Source organism: Quercus suber, unplaced genomic scaffold (assembly GCF_002906115.3).
Source record: "Quercus suber isolate HL8 unplaced genomic scaffold, Cork oak 2.0 scaffold_155, whole genome shotgun sequence".
In the NCBI taxonomy this organism is placed as follows: Eukaryota; Viridiplantae; Streptophyta; class Magnoliopsida; order Fagales; family Fagaceae; genus Quercus; species Quercus suber.
In genome coordinates, this window is record NW_027069616.1 from 155,755 (window position 1) to 176,749 (window position 20,995).

General features: G+C 31.7%; 2 protein-coding genes across 3 annotated transcripts; both read right to left on the reverse strand.

Moving 5' to 3' along the window:
* Positions 1-604: 604 nt before the first annotated feature.
* Positions 605-3,479, reverse strand: LOC112000396 (uncharacterized). Of its 2 annotated transcripts, none has more exons than XM_024032518.2 (4): positions 3,215-3,479; positions 2,960-3,026; positions 896-979; positions 605-777 (listed from the first exon to the last, which is right to left on the reverse strand). In XM_024032518.2, exons 1-4 carry the CDS (start codon positions 3,374-3,376, stop codon positions 713-715), a joined length of 378 nt encoding a protein of 125 aa, XP_023888286.1. In that variant the 5' UTR covers positions 3,377-3,479; the 3' UTR covers positions 605-712. The 2 variants fall into 2 exon arrangements, with proteins under 2 accessions (XP_023888286.1, XP_023888287.1); XM_024032519.2 differs by having other exon boundaries at positions 896-976; positions 3,215-3,478.
* Positions 3,480-6,742: 3,263 nt separating this feature from the next.
* LOC112000392 (D-xylose-proton symporter-like 2) lies at positions 6,743-17,140 on the reverse strand. Its single transcript, XM_024032514.2, has 14 exons — positions 16,828-17,140; positions 16,161-16,261; positions 15,619-15,697; positions 15,290-15,349; positions 15,104-15,170; positions 14,886-15,010; positions 13,754-13,855; positions 13,198-13,566; positions 13,072-13,119; positions 12,906-12,968; positions 11,105-11,185; positions 10,767-10,865; positions 7,909-8,046; positions 6,743-7,390 (listed from the first exon to the last, which is right to left on the reverse strand). The coding sequence occupies exons 1-14, from the start codon at positions 16,870-16,872 to the stop codon at positions 7,259-7,261; spliced, it is 1,509 nt and encodes a 502-aa protein (XP_023888282.2). The 5' UTR covers positions 16,873-17,140; the 3' UTR covers positions 6,743-7,258.
* Between the last annotated feature and the right edge of the window lie 3,855 nt (positions 17,141-20,995).

A 20,995-nucleotide genomic window follows, 5' to 3' on the forward strand; every position in this document is an offset into this window, starting at 1 on the left:
AACAATACACTCGTCATAGCTCCACCATAAACTAAGTCAACACAGCAAGATTTGTGAGCTTCACTTACTTATGACCCGTTTGGATTAAGATTAAGGGAGAGAGGGAGAATTTTTGGCCGACTCTACTTTACTTCCCTCTATTTTCCACTCCCTCTCCCTTGATCCAAACTGGCCAGTAATCCCTTTATTCTGCACTCCCTCTCCCTCAATCCAAACTGGCCATTACTGGTGGCTTCCTAACATGGGTTTCAACTCCAAACTCAGCTATGGTAGTTTATCAAATGATTTTCAAAATAAAAAATAATACATATCAAGGCAGAAGGCTGATAGTAGCCGGCAAGGTTGGTGGCAGGAGCATTACTCTCTGCAAAGAGCAACATGCGGCCGGCTGTCCCAGTGTCCCCTGACCACCAGGCAACAGCATCTCCCCCTCACTCTCTCAATTGGTTCAAGAATTTTTTTTTTTTTTTTTTTTTTTAATTTTCCGGTCCTTTGTAGAGGGTGTAAAGTAAAACTATTTCAATTTTAAATTGATAGATATTGTAAAATTATTGAGCAAAAAAACAGAAGACAAGAATAAGTGCGCAACCATGTTACAAGCATATTGAGTTTTAAAGGGAGCAATTTTAATCTAAGTAATATTATCTCTACACAATGTCCTCTCAAAAATAGTACAATGATTGAGTTACTTGAGCTGTGCTTTCTCATTATTTTATTCTACCATTGCATCCACAGAAGCTTCAGTAGCTGGCATAGAAGATTTTCTTTTGTTCTTACCTGAAACATATGCACCTGATATTAATCAACAAATTACCTAAAAATGGTCCATATCAAATAAATGATCAAATAATTTGGAATAGCAGCATAAATACAGCATTATATCAGAAGATCTTACCTCTACGCTTTAGTTGTTTAAGCTTCAAACTCTTCTTCATGTGAAACATGGTTGGCTTTTTGTCAGTGTCTTGAGATGTGCCTACTTCCAGAAGTAAACTTAGAACAAATGAATTTAACATACAATGCAAGGTGGTCAAAGGCAAGAGGTGAGGTAGTGCATGCATATAGAACTTGAATCATTCGTAACCAGTGTATTGAAATATTATAATAAAGCCTTTTCAAATATGTTGCATGAAGAAAATTAGGTCTATCAAATGATTTCAAAATAGGATTTAAATGGTTTAGGCTCTATTAGTTATTCTAACAATAGGCTTTACAACAATTTTCTACTATAAATTAATGAATATAACAATAAGTTTTACAACAAACTTTTGTAAATTAATTTATCTAACAATAGCCTGAAGGCAGTTTCACCTTCCTCGCCTAAGCTCTAAAGGCTAGAGCCTTTAAGTCGCTTAAGTGGCCCGTTGCCTAGCCCGGGTGCCTGGCTCACCTTTGACTACAATGATTCAATGCAATGTGGATAGGAATGACCTACATACTGTAACACTTTTCTAAGATGCACATAGACAAAGAAAGCAAGTTTCCTGTATTTCTCAAGCAATTATTATTGTTTTTTGGTAAGTATGTTTCTCAAGCAATTATTCTAAACATACGGGGAGTTGGTCTCTGGTCACCAATGCAACTTTAGAAATAAAAAAATGGAAATTTATAACCATATGTCCTATAGCACTTCAATTACCGAAAAATTAAAAGGCATCTCAAATAGTACCTAGAAGTTAAATCTAGTTCAATCACATGCTGATTCACATCCATCAAATTTGCGTCTCATTCATTAACACACATGGGCAATCCAAACAACAACGCCAATTTTTATTTAAAAATATAGGTCATGATTAGAACTATATAATTTCAAGTAAGCAGAAAAATAAAACAAATTAGTAACAATATCAACTTCTAAAATAAATTCTATGAAATTTCTCAACACCCTTCACCCATGACCCAACTCAAGCACAATTGATTGTGTTACCCACATTATTCAATTAGATCACAATTTGCCACTTGCCAAAGGGCTCTAGCTCAACTAGCACCTTCTCCACTTGCAAGTGCTAGATTGAGGGTGAGGTCTTAGGTTCAAGACCCACTCAATGGGTGTGTAATTTACCTATAAATAAAATAAAATAAAAAGGCCACCATTTTCCACTTAATAAGCCAACATCTTACTATTTTCATCTTCCACAATTTCAGAAATTTAAAGTCACAGCTTACGATAGGACTGCTCAACCTGGATGCAGAACATAATGACTATCCTAATATACTTTGAATCACTCACAAAGTACTATTAAACAACTCCACCCCCCCCCCCCACAAAAAAAAACAAACATTAGGCAAGTGAAACCATATTCTTTTACAAGTCTCTAACCAAGTTTAAAAAACAGACACGGGTGTGAGCATTGTATCCTTAAATGTATATCACTCACAAAGTACTATTAAACAACTCCACCCCCCCCCCCCACAAAAAAAAACAAACATTAGGCAAGTGAAACCATATTCTTTTACAAGTCTCTAACCAAGTTTAAAAAACAGACACGGGTGTGAGCATTGTATCCTTAAATGTATTAACATAGCAATTTTCAACTAAGATAAGCATCCCATATCGTAGACAATAACCAACCATGCCCTTATCACCATCACGAGCCCAAATTACCATAACAGAGAACCAAAACAATCACCTGACCTTACTATAGTCTCCACCAACCAACAGTTATGCTTGTTTTACAAAGGGCAACAAAGCAAATCATGATATGGATGCTGTATTTTTAAAAGCGCACACACCCACTTAGCGTCCGCTAATTCACAATGAAAGTATTACCCAACTCTATAATCATGTCCAGTCTTTCCAAATGCGGATTTCTCATTCTCAGCAGTTCTTAAATTATAAATTCTAAATGCCATTCAGATTATTCGACATCAGAAAATTCCATACTAATCAGTTACCAGTTGGTAATTAACACACTAATAAAATTATATATAAAAAAAAATAGCAAATATGAGCAAGTACCTTGAGATGCTGCCATTTCAACATCTTCCATGCTAACTAAACCCTTCTCTATAGCATCCTTCTGCTCCTGATTTTTTCCAAAAAAAAAAAAACAATAACAGAGAATTAAGTACAACAACCATTCACAACACCAAGGTACAAGCTTAATATAAGGGCCACTGGGCCAGCTTTTGTATTATAAATTTTTGGTAGAATGAAAGCAAAGAAAAGTCTCAACATAAAATTACAGTGAGAAAGAGATAGAGAGAGATGTACTCTGCGCCATTTCTTCAAAAGCTTGCGCTTGCGTTTGCCGGAGATAGAGAGAGGTTGAGGCCTGTTCTTGAGCTTACCAGTGGTAGGGTCTCCGTGAATCGCTCTCTTTCTCTCTGCTATTTGAGCTCTCCTCCTCCTCTGCATCACATTGAATTTCGCCATTTTTTTTTTCTTTCTTTTCTTTTTACCTCGTTTCCTAAAACCCTAATCTGAATCTCTCTCTCTCTCTCTCTCTCTCTTTCTCAGCGCTAGCTTTTTATGATTCTCTCGTTGTTATTCTAGGGTTGTTCTTCTTGCTCATTGGGTGGGCTGAACTGGGCCTTGTTCATCCATTAAGTAAAGCCCAATATCCTTCTCAAGTGTGATGCTACTGAACACGTTGAACTCGGGTCGAGCTTCTTTGTTTAAATTTACTACACTTTCAACCCACTATTTTGGCATCTAGATTGGGCTCTATTTGGGCCACTCGTTTATTTTCTTCTTTTCAGGTTTTTTTTTTTTTTTTTTTCATAATTTTTTTTTTTTTTTAAAAGCAGCTTTTCTGTTTAACTTATTTAGCTTATTTGTTTATGCACAGTCGATTAGCTTATATTCTTTTTTTTTTCTTTTCCTTTTTAAGTACAATCATTATTTAATTCAACCTTCAATAAGAACTATAAAGTAATGTCAAACATACAAACACTAGATTACATAAATAATATTACAAACAAAAATTTTCATAACATTTTACACAGCAGTTGAGTTCACAAATTTATACCAGTTCTCTTCTATACCTACTATTGACATTACGTTTTTACCTACTAATAACAATTTCTTACTTCAAAAATTGTGAAATTTCGTCTCTAGACTTATCGTTGTTGCATTGAGTGTAAACATTGTGGCATTAATTTTTGCCGTCAGCTTTTCTATATAGGCTTTCAGTTTTTTCTTTTTTCTTTTTTCCTAGTTTTTTTTTTTTTTTTAACCTTATTTCCTTACCACCATACTTTAATCAACTGTCAACAAAATAATAATAATAATAAACCAGTTCCAAATAAACATGCACACACATTTAGGGGTGTTCGAGTGCAATGCGGTTTTGGGTCATTTTTAGTTTGTGGTGCAGTTTAAGTAAAACTATAACTGCACCACACTTTAATTTTGCGGTCACATATAAGATGCGGTGTGATTTAGAGTTTAGTTAAAATCATAACCGCATTGCACCTCATTTTTTCGATCACATGTGTGATGCAATGTATAAGATACGCTTTGTGAATGATTTGAAGTTGGTATATTTTTCAAATTTTAAGCTTTTCCTACCCAGTCCAAAACTAATTTTTCCCTTTGTTTTGGGCCAATTTTTAAACAATTGAGCTAGTTTTTCTTTATTTTAGGCTGGTTTTCCTAATCAACATTTGCTAGGGTTATCAAACTTTTTTTTTTGGAAAACTAGGGTTATTAAATTATTAATAATATATGTAATATTAAAAATAAATAAATATATTAATGTATAGAGAGAGTGCAATGCGATGCACTGTTAGTCGCGGTGTAGTGCAGTGTGGTTCAATTATACCATTTTGTGGGAGGTTTTGGTGCAATTTTTGCGGTTTGATGAACACTCTTACACACATTTACATTTATAGTGTAAAAACAATCTTGACATTTTTAATAATAATAATTTTTTTTTTTAAGTTAGATATTTTGAACGAAGATTTTTATTTTTTAAAGAATGGAATTTCATTTCTTTTCCTTTTATAAATAGATAATATGAGATTTGAAATTCAAATCACAAATATGAGACATCACAAAAATACAATTATCATTAGACTATTACTTAAACCATAAAACAGATCTCATTTCATGAGGCAATAAAAATATATATTTTTCAATTTCTAGAATCTATGTACTGAGTAAGATCACTTCTCACGAGATGGGAAAAAAAAAGCAATCCAATGCATCAATTCCTAAATTTTGTTATAAATTTTCATCACCTACAATTTTGGGGTACGTATAGAATAATTTTTCATTCAATTTTCCCTTTCTTGTTGGGTACTCATAGAATAATTTTTCAATCCATTTCTCCTTCCATGTGGGGCACTCAGAGAATAATTTTTCAATCAATTTATTCGTCCTTTCTCGTTTTCTCTCCAGTGGTGAAATCTCATTTTAAATTCTTACCCATGAACACACTCCAAGCGGCAATATGGTTAAACCGTCTTTAGCTATCGGTTATTAAGAAATCTAAAACTAAAGAGCTACTAACTAAAAAATAAAAACTCAAGAACTACTAACTCTTGGAAATTTAAATTCATAAGAATATAATTCTTGATAGAAGAATTTATTATTATTTGGATATATTTAGAATTTGTACTCCTATTATGGTGTGCTCCCTATTTTTCTCTCACTTGTGTGTATGTGTTTGTTTCTGAAGAAAAAAAAAGGGTGAACATAATTTCATAACTATTTCGTTTATATCTTGTAACCTAGAATTAATATTTCAACATTTATAGATATGTTTTTAAAATAACAAAAATGCCTTTAAATTACAAAACCCATTAGTTTAAATGCCTTTAGCATTATCTTGATATAATTTATTTTTTAAAGTCGAGTCTAAATGCTATACTAGCATTTCTTCTTTCCTATTTTGTTCAAGCTATACTAGCATTTGTTTTAGTAAAGCAACACATGTATGATGTAGCATTAACAATTCCATTTTTCAAAATAAATAAATAAATAAAAACATTTCTAACTTAAAATATGAGTTGAAGTTTTCGCATTTCACCAAATTAAGATGCTTATTAAATTATATTTCTAGAAAATTTTATTAGCAAACTTTCTTCTTCTTCTTCATTTTTTTTTTTTTTTGGTAATATTATTAGCAAAACCATGAATTACCGAGACTGATAATTCTCGTCCAAAATTCCTACTTATTGGCTCTTAGAACAATATTTGTACCCAAGTTAAAAAATCAGAAATCAATATTCCCTTAGAAGATTTTTTTTTTTTTTTTTTTTTGATAGGTTCCCTTAGAAGATTTTGATTATTATTTTTTTTTTTTTTGGTAATATTATTAGCAAAACCATGAATTACCGAGACTGATAATTCTCGTCCAAAATTCCTACTTATTGGCTCTTAGAACAATATTTGTACCCAAGTTAAAAAATCAGAAATCAATATTCCCTTAGAAGATTTTTTTTTTGATAGGTTCCCTTAGAAGATTTTGATTATTCATTATCTTAATATAAGTGGATTGGCAACAATGACTTTAACTATATAACCTTAAGTCGTAACTTCTTTATATATATATATATATATATTCTCTTGGACAAATAAGAATTACAAGAATAAGTTTATTTGATACAAACACACAGGTGGGGGTGGGAATTACATTTATTTCTTTAATTAATTAGGGGAAAAAATAATCAGTAGGGACGGACCCAGGATTTCAATTTAGGGGAGCCAGAGATAAGCAAAAAATAATAATTAAAAAAAAAAAAAAAAACTCAAATACACATCCATCTAGTATTAAGAAACTTCAACCAAGATAAATACACAAAAATCATTGTTTCTTAATATATTAAGATGTAATCATGTACCAACAAAAACAAAAGACACAAAACACTACTATTTCTTAATACACAAGACACTTCTGTTTTTTTACATTTTTTTTTTTAAGATTTACATAGGCTGGGTTAATGATTCATGATTTTGAAGGGGGCCTAAGATACAAAGTAAGGGGGGCCAAGTCTAAATTTTTTATTTTTAACTGAAAATTAAACTACTAAAAAAAAAAAAAAAAATTGGGCCCAGGGGGCCCGGGCGCCCACCTAGGTCCATCCCTAACACAAGTATAGAGAGAATATAATAGACATGAAGATTCTACGGCGCCTCTACACTCTAATAAGAAGAGACCACAGAAACATCAGTTCAACTTATGACTCGTGTGATTACAGACACAACTTAATTGCATACAACATAGGTTTCTCCCAACCTGAAATGATGTAACAATATCCCAACCTTAAGTCAAAACTAAAACTCAGTATGAGGAAACGGAGGCAAAAAATCTTAAAGGCATTTGGCTTCTATTTCCTCAAGAGTAAGCCCCTTTGTCTCAGGTACCACGAAGAATATGAAAACAAGAGACGCCACAGCAATTGCCCCGAATATATAAAACAATATTGCAGCTCCAAGCAATGCCTGTAATTAAATGTGAAAGAAAAAAAAAAGAACTTCCAGATGATCATGCAAATATAATGAAGTTAATTTACTAATACTGCATGGGAAACAGTACTTCTATGCATATGTACGTGCTTGTACGTATTCATGTGTTTGTGTTTCTGTAGCACATCCAGTTTCTATGATAATCATGCCTTTTTTCTATTTACAAACTTAATTATTTATGGAAAACATTTTCTATGATAATGCCACTAACAGAGCATGGAACGGGCAAAGATGACAATAAAAACAGATTCTCTTGGTGCTACAGGATAAAACGGCTAAAGGTATCAAAAACTTGATCACATCTCACTGTAATGCAGCAGACAGACACCAACACAAGCTGACAAATAAGTACTCACAAGTCATGGTTATAGCATGTGGTTTAGTGTCATCCAGTGATTTTGATAATTTTCTAACTAATTATAGCATCAATCTCTACTCCAGAAAGTCAAAGGACATAGTGTTGAGAAAATAGAAGTATTGAAAGAGATCAGCACCTTCAATGGGGAAAATGCAAATGTCACCAGTGCATTTGCTCCAAAATTCACAAGCACTGCAATACTGAGTCCTCGCCCTCTAAGACGTAAGGGGAAAATCTCCGAAATCATCAACCAACCAATAGGACCAAAGGATAACTGCAAGACCAATTTTAAAAATTGCATTGTTATGTCTACAAAATGAAACATATTTGCAAGAAAACGTCTAAACCAAGAGAACCGAAGCTGATTAAGATGGAATGTTACGAGATAGCTAAAAAAAAAGATTCAAATTTGGCAGAAGAAGTTGTTTAACAAAATCTACAGAAATTATTCCTGCTATGCCATACATGTGAGAAAAAAATATCCCTGGTACATTGTTGAATAGTAAGTGTTTTCACCCTCACATATGTGGTCACATTCTCAAGAAAAATTCTTTTTTATTTTGGTAAATTCTCAAGACATTCTACTATTACGTTGACATTGCAAGAATCATCTCTAGAAAGTACAATGGAAACCATTTAGAACAATGCACTTTAACAAGAGTAAAAAATAAATGACTTCTACCAAAGTCATCTATAACCCCTATTAGAACAAAGTTTTATGATCATTCATCTAATTTTAGAAGTGGTACTAAGTTGCACCTTACTGAAGGAACAAATCTCTTTGAGGAAGGATCAATCATTCACCAAAAGGCTTCCGATGAGCTTTACCATATTAGGAAAAGATGCATCAAGTGCTTGTGAACACTAGTCCACCCACAAATATGCTTTTGACTACAGTAAGCAAAAGCATATTTTTCCTCCCTATTTATGTTTTATTATTTATTATATTAGTCCTTTTTAATTTCAATTCATTGTCACACCCACTTTTCAATAACCCCTTGTGCTGAAATAAATGTTGAAGTGGAAAATCATAAATACAAATCCTGGTTCTGTGTTGCAGACTTCATCCTTGTTCAAATATGATATATTTTTGCTATTATCTTGGCAAACGTTGACTATTCCCATGAATGCGCAAGGAGGAAGAATGCAATTTTGACCATAGGAAAAGACATCTTACTCTAGAGGCCTAAAGATCATTCTTTGATGCACTTAACTATAAAATTAGGATTTCCTAGCTAACAAATGTTTTTGAACCTTGGACTTGGGGGTATTATTAATGTTTGCAATTTGTCTATATTGCTTGCTTACCAAAAATTATTTAAAATATTGTCAATTTGAGTAATGCATAGATTTTGCTAAAAAAGCATTTAATGTTTCACTCCACCTGGCACAGGTCATTGATTTACTAGGACAAGGAAAAAGAAGAAGGCATCAACATCCTGCAGCCAGAGCATAGGTTGCAGGTCCACTCAAGGATCATTTAAGTGTTCAAGATAGCAGAGAGTCTTTATTCCATTTCTTAAATAAATTCTTATTCCATTAATTTTGTGAACTAAGTTGAGTTCATATGGTGAAATAGGTGAGTACATAACAATGGACAGATAGCCAGAAAGGGAAAAAGGTCCTCCATCTCTACCTCTCTCTTGGGTGTAAGTCTCCTAAAAAGTATTGACATACTATAATACTATAATTCATATTCCACATATATATATACATATATATTTTAATTAGAGATATAAGTCATTCTCTAGCCTAATCTAACTGTATGCGTGTGAAGCTTCCTCATTTATAGTAAAATTACAAATTTACAAATTTCATACCTTGTCTATATGGAAAAGCCAACTCAGCAGATCTATTAGAATTACGTGGGAGAGCACATCATCCAAGGCTGGCTTTAGGACTAGGCCTAAGGGCCCATTACCAAAATTCGCAAAATTTTATGATAATAATAATTTTTTTTTTTTTTTTTTAAGTTGTGCACTATTTTTCCTATCTCCAACAAGCCTCCAAAATATGACCAATGAAAACCCACCCAATTGAAACCCCAAACTGTTTGACCAAAAAAAAAAGTTGTAAAAGTGCCAAATCAATAATGACAATAAATTTCCCCTAACAAAAAGAGATTTTATTCTTTGTAACTACACTATAGGTTGTCAACGCTAACCACCTAATCTCCCACATGGCCACACACCAAACGATCTCCATCTCTTGCACAACACCAAAATCAAATTGAAAATTATATTACAATTTTACTTAGCCATTCATCGCCTTACTCAAAATAAAGTAAACCTCTGTATTTAAAATAATAATAATAATAATAATAATAATAAAATTTTCATTTATTTTTGTTAAATTTTATGCTTGAAACGTCATATTTGATTTTCTATATGAATTAACCTTGGTTTGGTTAGTATTAAATAATTTTTTTTAATTGATGTTTAAATTTATTGCCTTAACCTCAAACTATATCAAGCCAGCCTTGACATCATCTACCTAATATTTTAAACTACAACATTAAAGAATTTGCATAAAATGGGATAACTAAAGTTGATATTTAGATCCTGCTTCCTGGAAAAACAAATTTAAAAATAATAATAATTAAAAAACAAAAACAACAATGAATCAACATGTCAAAGAATGGAAGTTTAACAAAGATCTAATTAAGGCTGATATGCAGATCCTGTTTCCTGGAAAGAGGAATTTATTAAAACAAAGAAAACAAATTGTCATGACTTACATGGAAGTTTAGGAAAGATCTATCTTTTTGTGCTATGATAATAGTATGTGGAAATTCCTTCAATAATCTAACAGTTCTTTCTACTGGTGAACTATAATGAGGGCCTCTACTATTAACTAATAGGCACCGCCTTCAACAAACACCACACATAAATAAATTTAAAAACTGCACGATGGAACAAAAATGTTTCATCATATCAAGACACAAATTCTGGGATAAGAACTTCAATAAAGTATGAAATTGAAATTGTTAATTACCTGGTAACACCCAACATACAACAGCAGTGCAACTACAGCCACAACAGGTACATCATCCAGGAAAAGGTAATATGACCCCAGAAGGAATAAAGAGATAACCTGTTACACAAAGTGTATATATTATTTATCTTACAAAATAAGTAGCTAAGAGGTCCATTTTTACAGATAATTGGAACTCCCATGCCTCAATCAATCCCCTTTGTAGGTTTAAAAACGAGCAAGTTCAAACAAGGATCAATATAGATAAATTGACTTCTCACTTTTTTAGTATATATAGTAAAGATTTTGGAATTTTAAAATCAAACTACCAAACATTCATGAATAAAAGTGGGACTTACCATCCCAGAAACACCTCCAAGTAATAAAGGTCTCCTTCCAAGTTTATCAACTACAAGAACAGCTACTCCGGTCATGATCAACTACAAAAAATAAAACAACACATTTCTTATGAAACAGTTGACATGCATGTTGAGAACATAAAAAACATGTAATCTAATGGTGGGATTTTCCAAATATTAATCCAATAAAAAAATTAGTAGTTAGTGTAATATTACTTAAAGTTACTCCATGAAAGTTACTCCATGTGCAACTTGATCTTGTCCCTATATATATAACTACTATCAAATTTCTCTCTCACACGTTATGTCTATTTAGGAGAGAAGTGCAAGAGAAATTTTACAGATTTTATATGATGGTAGAAAAATGTATAATAACATCTATCACCATTTACATGATTAATTTCAATTGTAAACACCATACACAAAATGATAAGTACTAGGGATTGCATAAGTCTTTGAAATAAACCACCTACTCTGCAGTACACAAGTGATGAGACATATGCACACGACACTTATATATTATTCAGGGAAGTAATCAACAATATTCATCCCTTTTATGCAGGGACCAATTTATTTCATTCAAAGCCTACATTCTTACAAGTGCATGGCAGAGTCAATATTAAAAGCATAAAACAAATGTTATCACATACATACATGTACATAAACAGATAAATATGTCATACATTCAATTAATGCCGTCATAGATTCAATATAGAAAAAAATAAAATTCATGAGTGGGAGAAGAGAGGTGGTTAAGATGAAACTTTTGACAAGAAATTAGGAATTATCCTTCATTTTCAGAAAAGTCAAAATATAACATGAACACATAGAGGGTATGGATCTGGGGCAAAAGATTCACGGTAATCTTATAATAACAAAACCAAGGGTATTTTAAGCTTTTCACATTTTTTAAATGGTGCAATTAACAATTTTTTCACCTGCATTACTAACATACTGCATTACTAACAATTTTTTCACCTTTTTGGAAATTGCCTTAAATTCCTATTTTGACTTGGTTACCTATTTGGGTTTTCTGGATGCAAAAGGAAAGTGTATTCCTTGTCTTGTCAAATAAGTATTATCGTATTTCTTGTCTACCAAGGAATAGGAGTTGAAGCCTTATATATATATATATATAGGTAGTACAATAAAGGCTTTGGTGACTTTAGCTTAAGTAGTGCTCATATATATATATATATATATATATTTAAAATGAGAAGACTCTTAAAAGAATAAGTAATGAGTTTCTTTGAAAAGTAGTTTGGTAGTTCTTTTGAGGTTAAAAGATACCCACATGTGAGTTAAGAGTTTGCTTGTTGTATTGTTATGAGAGCATCAATGGCTGTACTAGAATTTTAGATTTGGGAGTTAGTATTCAATGTTTGTTATGGGTGTATTGTGATTTGGGTTTTGTGCTTGTGAGAATCTGAATATGAAATGTGAGGTTTTGTTGAGTGCAGTTGTAACTCATATTGGTTTTTTTTTTTTTAAATAGAATTTGTAATCCATATTGTTGACAGTGAATTTTGGTTAGCGTTTCCCGTAGATATAGGTATGGAATTGGCTGAACTGAGTTAAATTTTGTATCTTGTGTAGATGTTTTTAATTTCTTGTTTACATAATGCATTTTTCCTAGCCCCAAATTCCCAACATACCCCAAATATTTTGTGGATTTACACAAGAATTTCCATTCATCGATTTCAAATGCTATGAGGTGTCTGAGGATAAATGGATAATGAGATAAACATCTAGTAAGAATCTAATATAAATCCAATTAGTCAAGGGAAAAAGGAAATGTTACCTTCAATAAACCTAGTAAAATTGAGACCCGTGTTGCATCGGATGCTGCAGAGAATCCTGCACTCTACCAGACTATATTGGCTTAGGATGTAAGTCTATTTGACCCAGTAAGAAGTACAGTTACTGTCAATACCCAATTAGAACCCTAGTTCTAAATCAAAAGGTACCTGAAGGATTGATCCAGCATAGTATAGTACACTTGGTTGCCCAGTGATCTGTCATCAAAGTTAATGGTGCATATCAACCAGTGTTGGTAATTACTAATTCTGATCTATTGCTTCAACCAAAAATACCTGTTGAAACAAGACTAATCCTGCACCAATTGTAAGAGCTTTCAAGCATTTTCCTTTGAACATTTCACTTAATGTAGCTTCTTTTTCATCACCAACATAAGCAAGCTCAGTCAGTATCTCATCTACTTGTTCAGGAGCTGAGTCACCAAAGGCTGGACCCCTGAGCCGGTACAAGCAACCTACTGCAGTTTCTCTTAATTCCTGCATGTTGCCTTTTCCCTGAATGGCACGTAAAAGTAGCCATCTAGGTGATGCTGGTAGCCACCACATTCCAATCCCCATGATCACTGCCAAAGGGGTACTAGCTCCATACATGTAGCGCCAACCAGCAACTGTGTCAACTAAAAGGCTACCAATTCCATAACCTCCCTGCACAAGATTGCAAGTGCTTACAATTTGTAGACTATATGCATATACATTAAATAAATATACTAATGATAATTTTGTTGAGGAAGCTAGAAAAGAGACATCTAAATCCAAGACATCTCTTACTAGCTGCAATTCATTCTGCATACCCTAAAATAAATTATCCTCAGTTCAGAGTTGAAGTACTTACAACCATCCCAAGGACTATAAAGAACTCTTTCAAAGAGATTAGTCGACCACGTATCTTACTTGGAGCTGTCTCAGCAATGTACATAGGAGCTGCATGCATTGCCTAAAAGTGAAGAAACTAAAAATCATGTCTCATACTTATCAAAATAAATAAATAAAATCATGTCTCACATAAAAATGAAAAGACAAAACTACATTTTTTTTTAACATCTATATTCTTCAAGAAGTCATAGTTAAGTCATATATCATAAGCAGGCAATATTTGCTTTTCCCTGATGTAGACCAATGATATCTGATGCCTAAGTTAATGCAGCACATATTCTGAAAGGGGATTGAAAATCACCAAGAACAGGGAAAAAAAAAAAAAAAAAACCCTAAAAATCAGCACCAAGAATTGTTTGTTGTCAGCACCAAGCGGTATAGAAAACCTAGATATCAACACCTATCCATTGGAAAAATATCAACTGAAATTGAACTCATCCTAAACTTGTCTCCATAGAAGTAGAATAGCACGCTTATATAGACTACTTGGACTAGATCCTAACCCTAACTGAATTGGATTAAATTATGAAAATAACTTTGACTCCAGGAAATTAAATAAAACTTAAAGTAAAATACCAATAACCTATTTAGCTAATAAAATCCAATAGAGCAATATAAAATAATAATAATACAAAATAACAACAACATAATTGACTCCTAAAATTAAATAGAACTAAATTAAAATAAATTTGTCTTCCTGCCTCCTGCATCATTTCTTTTTTCTCTTTCCTTTGCAAATCTATTCCCACATTAACCTCTCCAGAAGTAAGAAAACCAAAAGTGCACTTAGAATTGAAAAGGGATAAAAAATTATGAAGACCTTTAAGATAAATACCTCACATAAATATAATGGATTTATAATTTCAATATATGTGCCTAGTTATATTACCAAGTGGTTTAATTTTACTTTATACAAACTGTTTAAGGAAAATAGAGGTATATGAATATGCATGTTAATATGGAGATAATAGTACCTAGATATGTGTATTATATTAACATGGACATGGTACCACATAGATGTGTGTGTGTGTGTTTGGGCATGTCCATATCTGTAGATACGTATAGAGTGAACAACACATGATGTTTATTACCAGTCCAATTCCTATGCCATACACAAAGCGCCCAATGACCATAATAGGGAAGTCAGGTGCTAATGCTGTTATAAGCGCTCCAACAAAATACAATAGAGCAGCTGCAAGCAACTCCCTTCTTCTTCCTTTGATTCATATTCACCATTTAAACTTCATCAAGACATGGAAAATATCACAGATATTTAATGTATAGCTCTCTATGTAACAGAAAAACTAACCTAGGAAATCAGCAACATTAAAGGCCAAGACAGAGCCAATCAATGCACCATATAATGAGCCACTAGTCTGCAATAGGTAGCATCCACAAAATTAGAAACAAAAGCATCTATTTGTTTTCCCCATCAGTGTAAATATCAACCCATAAACATATAACAATAACAAGAAAGAGTCAGTTGTAAACTCACTATGAGACCAATCTCCACAGAAGATAAGTCGTACCATGATATTCCACTTAGTGTCGCTGACTGCAAGTAAAGACAAAGGTTATTAAGAAAGAATGTCATTAACTTGACTTAGTTATTTAAGAAAACTACATGCTGTTAACAGTAGTATGGGGTCAAAAAATAATTGATTATCTTATCTAAGCTGCAGTTTTAGAGTGTGTCCTTCAAGCAAGGAAATACAAATATACTTTTTTGGCTCTTAAATGAGAACTTTCATTCAAAAGAATGAAAACAAGCTAAGTCAGATGAATATAATGCCACTACAGTTCAAAATTACATTAAAAGCATACCACTATAGATATTGTGGCACAAGATGTAGCACCAATGTCATAGCCATACAGTAGTCCTCCAAGAGCCGGGAAGAGAAATCTGGAAATAACAAGTCACTCCTTAAGGGTAAGGCTACAAATAATCAGGTACAAATTAATTGTTTCAATTTTTAAGAGCAATCACATTATCAGATTGAACCCTTGGTCTTAGTGGGCCATGAATAACACCAAGCTGGTGGCACCTAACCAGGATAAGAAGCTTTCAAAATTCGCCTCACTTCTAACCTTGTCTTGTCTCAAATGGCCGAACAAAGATACAAATAAAAGTATGAAGCATCATACTTTGGTAAAAATTGTAAATTTAAAGCTGTAACTAATTAGCTATATACATATATCGATACAAAAAACATAATTCATAACACATTCCTATCTGGGAAACTGCTAAACATTCTAATGTCGCCACTATTTGCCAAACATCATTATCATAGCATAAGGCACCAGAAATTTTTCCAGTTAAATCAGGTCAAATGGGTAAAATTTATAACAGAAATTTGAATACTCACGGTAGGATTGCAGCGACAACAGAATAGTTTTCAGAACCATGAACCCCCCCATTAATAAGAGGCTCCTCTACACTGCCAATCTCACCAGAAGACTTTCCTACCTAAATAAAAACAACAACATAATCAACTACTTGAAAAAATAAATCTTAAACACCAAACAGAGTATAGCTTTCAAAATTCTCTCTCTCCTATCTCTCTCTTTTAATTTGTTTTCTTGTGCACTTTCTATGCATCCAAACAAGTATAAAATGCAAAACAACACACATATCATATGTTCTGTACAAACATTTTTTTTTTCAGAAATTTTCACAAATAATCTCAAAATACTAAAACCAAACAACATTAGGTTTCCAATAAAGCAGTGAAAAACTTCAACAAAAATAAACCACAAAATATTCAGTGACCCTCTGTGATAATGATCTCAAAGTGAAATTTTTGACATTTAACATTTAATTTCAACAGAAATTTTAACTTCTCGTCTCATAATTCTATACAATGAAACAACTTGTTCAAATTCATACAACTTCCAGTTCCTCAATTTCCTTTACGCTTTTGCTTTGCTTTTTTCTTTTTCTCAGCATTCAAACAGAGCATAAATAATATTAACCACAAAGGAATGAAATTAATACATATAGTTTTTTTTTTGGGAGCATGAAATAGTGAAAACCTTGCCGAGAGACGATAACGTGTGTTGCTGAGGATCGGAAGCCATTTTTGAATAATGAAGCTCTCTGTCTGAGAGAGATAATTGTAAGCGAATTATATTATATTTTATATATATATATCTAATAAAAAAATATTTTAAAAAAGGGTGAATGGTAAATAGCAATTTAGGAGCGGTAAATAGAAAAGTTGAGAGATGGTTTGCTTTGGGATGGTTAGGTGTGAGAGTGGGAGGAGAATGTAAAGTGTAATGAGAAAGAAGAGAATGGGGGTTAGAAAGAAATGAGATTTAGAGTTTAAACAGACAGTCAAGGAAGTTTGGTTGGGGTGGTGATACTGATGAGTACACGAAAGTCTGCTACTGTTATTTATTTATTTATTTATTCTTTGACTTCAGATTTATGCTGATCAATTAAATTTCTAACAAATATTGGAAGCTTAGAGGGGGGAGAGAAAGAAAAAAAATATTCTAATGCTTTCCTCTGTTATCCTTATCCATGTACATTATATAGTTTGAAAAAAAATCTAGTACTACGTTCTCAAAAAGCAAAAAACATTTTTTGCATCACAATTTTGTCACTGTTCTAATGTGAAAGACTATAAATAATGTATAAGTAAGTTCATGTAAAAGTGACAAACAATTTAACAAACACTTAAAATAGTCATACGAAAAAAAAAAAGTATAATACACAATGTGGTTCTAAATTTTAGGAGTTTGGATGAGTTTTTAATATCTAACTTTTTTTTATCATATTTGCTTTTTAATTTTGAGAAACAAACACACACAAAAGTAATGAACCCAAGCTTGTTCTTTTAAAAAAAATGTAATTAAAATAAACTTCTAAACAAATCAATAATTTTCTATCTTTTGTTAACTTATTAACTTAAGGATGAGATAAAAAGTAGCTTTAAGTAAATAAGATTGTTCAAAAAACAATAAGATTATTTATTTAAGAAAAAAAATTTAACTTATGGATAAAGTTTGGCTTTAAACATATTTGAAGTCTTAGATTTCAACTACTAATAGAAAAATGACATTGATCCTTATCACATAACTCATTTATATAGTTGAGTTAAATAAATCACACATAACAGGTTACATGTCAAATGTCTTTCCTATTAATAGTTGGAAACATACATTTTCCTTAACTTATTTAATTAAAAGTCACTTTTTATCTTGACTTTAGAATTAAAAGACATCATGGACTAAGGCCTCCACTCTATAATAATAAATTTTTATGATTATATTAAAAAAAAATTTCTTCAAGCTTAAATTTTTATTAAAATATAAAAGACTTTATAGTTTATAGTAACTGGACTTAATAATTAATTGATGCTTCAAATCTTGATTAAAAAATCAAGATAAGTGCTAAGAAGGATCTCGATAAATAATTTGGAAGACTTTAAACTTTAAATTTTTAACGGTAACGGCACCATTTGCTAAGCTAGGCATGATGGTACTGGAAAGAGTGTCAATGAATTACGTGGATGAAGGTTGTTCAATAAAATTTTCTATGGTTGCTTGCTTTGTCCCGCCTCATCAATTAAAAAAAAAAATTAATGGATGATTGGTTTAGAAAATATTTTTATAAATTTTATACATATAAAATTTTTTTTTAATAAAAGTAATATTAATTTTTTCTAAAATTATATATTAACAAGTGCCCTTAGAGCACTCGTTTAATCAGTTAAAAAATAGAAAAATGATATGTCGTTAATATTTTTACAACATTTTTATAACAAATCCTAAATAGTAAGTTATTATTGGTTATTATTGTTGGGACAAAAAATTAATTTTAATATTAGTTTCAAATTTAAACTAATAATAACTAATAATTTATAACTTTACGGTGGACGTAACACTTTCATAATATTTCCTTCCCAAAACAGGAACAGTTAACTATGAACTTAGATTTATGCTAACAAGTAAGATTGGCAGGATGTACAGCCTACAGGGACCGTACTCTTCGTCTTATTTGCTAATTCGGTTGTTCCTTCTCTTTGCGTCAACAACCAACGTCGGACCCATGCATCTCAAAACAAAAATAAAAGGTGTGAGACAAAATGAACAGAACTTAGAGGTGTATAATTGAAAACACGTCCCCCAACTTTTGACCCTATCCTGATTACATCCATTTCTCTTTTTATATTTTAATTTATTGTAAGCTTCTAGCTGGGGATTTTAAGTGTTGCATTCACCCATTGAGGGTCTGTTTAGATACAGCTTATTTTTGTTAAAATTAAAAACTGAAAATTGAAAACATTGTAGCAAAATAATTTTTAAATGTGTGAATAGTGCTGTGGGACACATTTTTAATATTTTTTAATGCGTGAACAGTGCATGCACTGTTCATGAACAATAAATTTTGTCTCTGAAAGTCAATAACTGCGTCTTATAAAAAAAATTAAAAAAAAAAGAAGGAAACGTGAAAGGACTAAACATAGACGCAAGATTAAGTTGAATCCAAACACATACTGAATTTAATTTTTTTTTACTAAAAGATGTTTTGACCTAATCTATTAATCAATAAGCACATGATACATGACTTAAGGGGGAGCCTATCAATACTATTTTATTATCTTTGCATCTACTATATTTTTTACTTCAAAAAATAGAATCATAGAATATAGAAAGATTCTTTAAATTGTCAAAAAAAAAAAAATAATGGTGTAAAATTCTTTATAAGTTAATGTGTTACAAGTTAAATGAATTTTAACGTGATATATTGCCGTTAACAATTAATGGACATAAAGAATGCAATTAAAACACTAAGACTCTTTTAGGTTTGTAGTTTAGCTGGTTGGCATCTCTTAATATATCAATAAAATTGAAATTAAGGGTTCAAATTTTCTCTCCCCCAATATTGTAATTATCAAATTATCAAAAATAAATAAATAAAGGAATGTAACTAGAGCAGTTATGAGGCAAAGCGTGTGATTAATTAAAATGAGTTTAAAATTGACTGAATATGGTAAAAAGTGGTCAAAATTGGAGAATAGTTCCTACATTTGATTTTTTTTTTAAACCAAATTAATAATTATGTTAAACCTTGTTAGCAATACTTAAGAAGTTGATTATTCTTATGAATATGCATCACACCATCTTATTTGTACTTTGCAAATTCAGGCCAATATGGCTTTATTGGTTAGTGGTATTCTTGTAGCTAGCTTAAGTTTTTTACTCTCTATATATTCAGTTTGAGATCCATTTATATTAAACCAGTTAATGAGGACTAGATTTTAAATATTTCCTAAAAACCAATTTAATTAATTGGAACCATGCTCACACTTAATGCTAGGTGACAAGAAAGTAGTGCGTAGATCTTACTAGAGAAAAGCCGATTCTATTTCTATCACACATACAACAAACGGCTGCAATTTGAACAACATGACCCAATGCTTGTCTTCTACTACATAGTGGTGATTGTAATCCTTTTAGTCTATTCACTATCTTCTTTATGGAGAAAAGTTTAGGTACATGAAATTCCAGTGACACTGATATCACTTGTCACTATTTCATTACTTCACAAAACTTCTAAGATTGTAATTTCAGTGACACTGATCGTTTGCCAAATGCATTAAAGTACAAAATTGAATTAAAATAAAATAGGATTGAAGCGCAGAAATCTTGATTTCTTTATATTTAAATCCTCTTCGTTTGACAAGGTTAGCCAAGTCTAAAAACCAGTGCATTGGTTAAACCAAAAAAAATTAACATTATCTCAATTAGGGCATTCAAATTCAATTCAATCTATCTATCATTCACCCAATTTTGAGCTTTGTTACGAGTTAATTATAACTATTTAAAATTTTTTGGGTGATGATTGAGCATGAGGTGAAAATTAGCCTTATTTCTTGGCATTTATTGGTATTTTAATTAAAATTTCCTTCAGTTGTTATAAATGTGATAGATGACAAAATAAGAAAATTACACTTGTAAAAGGACGGGATGTGGGAAGTAATGTGAGAACATACATGGTAATTTCCAGCCCATGTAAAATAGACACAACACATTGAGAGAGAGAGAGAGAGAGAATAATTTAATATTTGTAGCAACTTGCGATAGTGAGCTGCTACTACTAACAGTTCACTATAGCAAGTTGGTAAAATATTTTAAGTTTAACAATATTGTTGTGAGGTGTTTTTGTTTGTTTGTAGCTATATAAAATAAT

Coding starts and splice junctions, on each gene's coding strand:
- LOC112000392 (XM_024032514.2), bottom strand. CDS start 16,872: ATGGCTTCCGATCCTCAGCAACACACGTTATCGTCTCTCGGCAAG. Junction 13,120..13,197: donor GATTAGTCTTGTTTCAACAG/GTATTTTTGGTT, acceptor CTTTGATGACAG/ATCACTGGGCAACCAAGTGT. Junction 12,969..13,071: donor ATGCTGGATCAATCCTTCAG/GTACCTTTTGAT, acceptor ATAGTCTGGTAG/AGTGCAGGATTCTCTGCAGC.
- LOC112000396 (XM_024032518.2), bottom strand. CDS start 3,376: ATGGCGAAATTCAATGTGATGCAGAGGAGGAGGAGAGCTCAAATAGCA. Junction 3,027..3,214: donor TTTTGAAGAAATGGCGCAGA/GTACATCTCTCT, acceptor GGAAAAAATCAG/GAGCAGAAGGATGCTATAGA. Junction 980..2,959: donor TGAAATGGCAGCATCTCAAG/GTACTTGCTCAT, acceptor TACTTCTGGAAG/TAGGCACATCTCAAGACACT.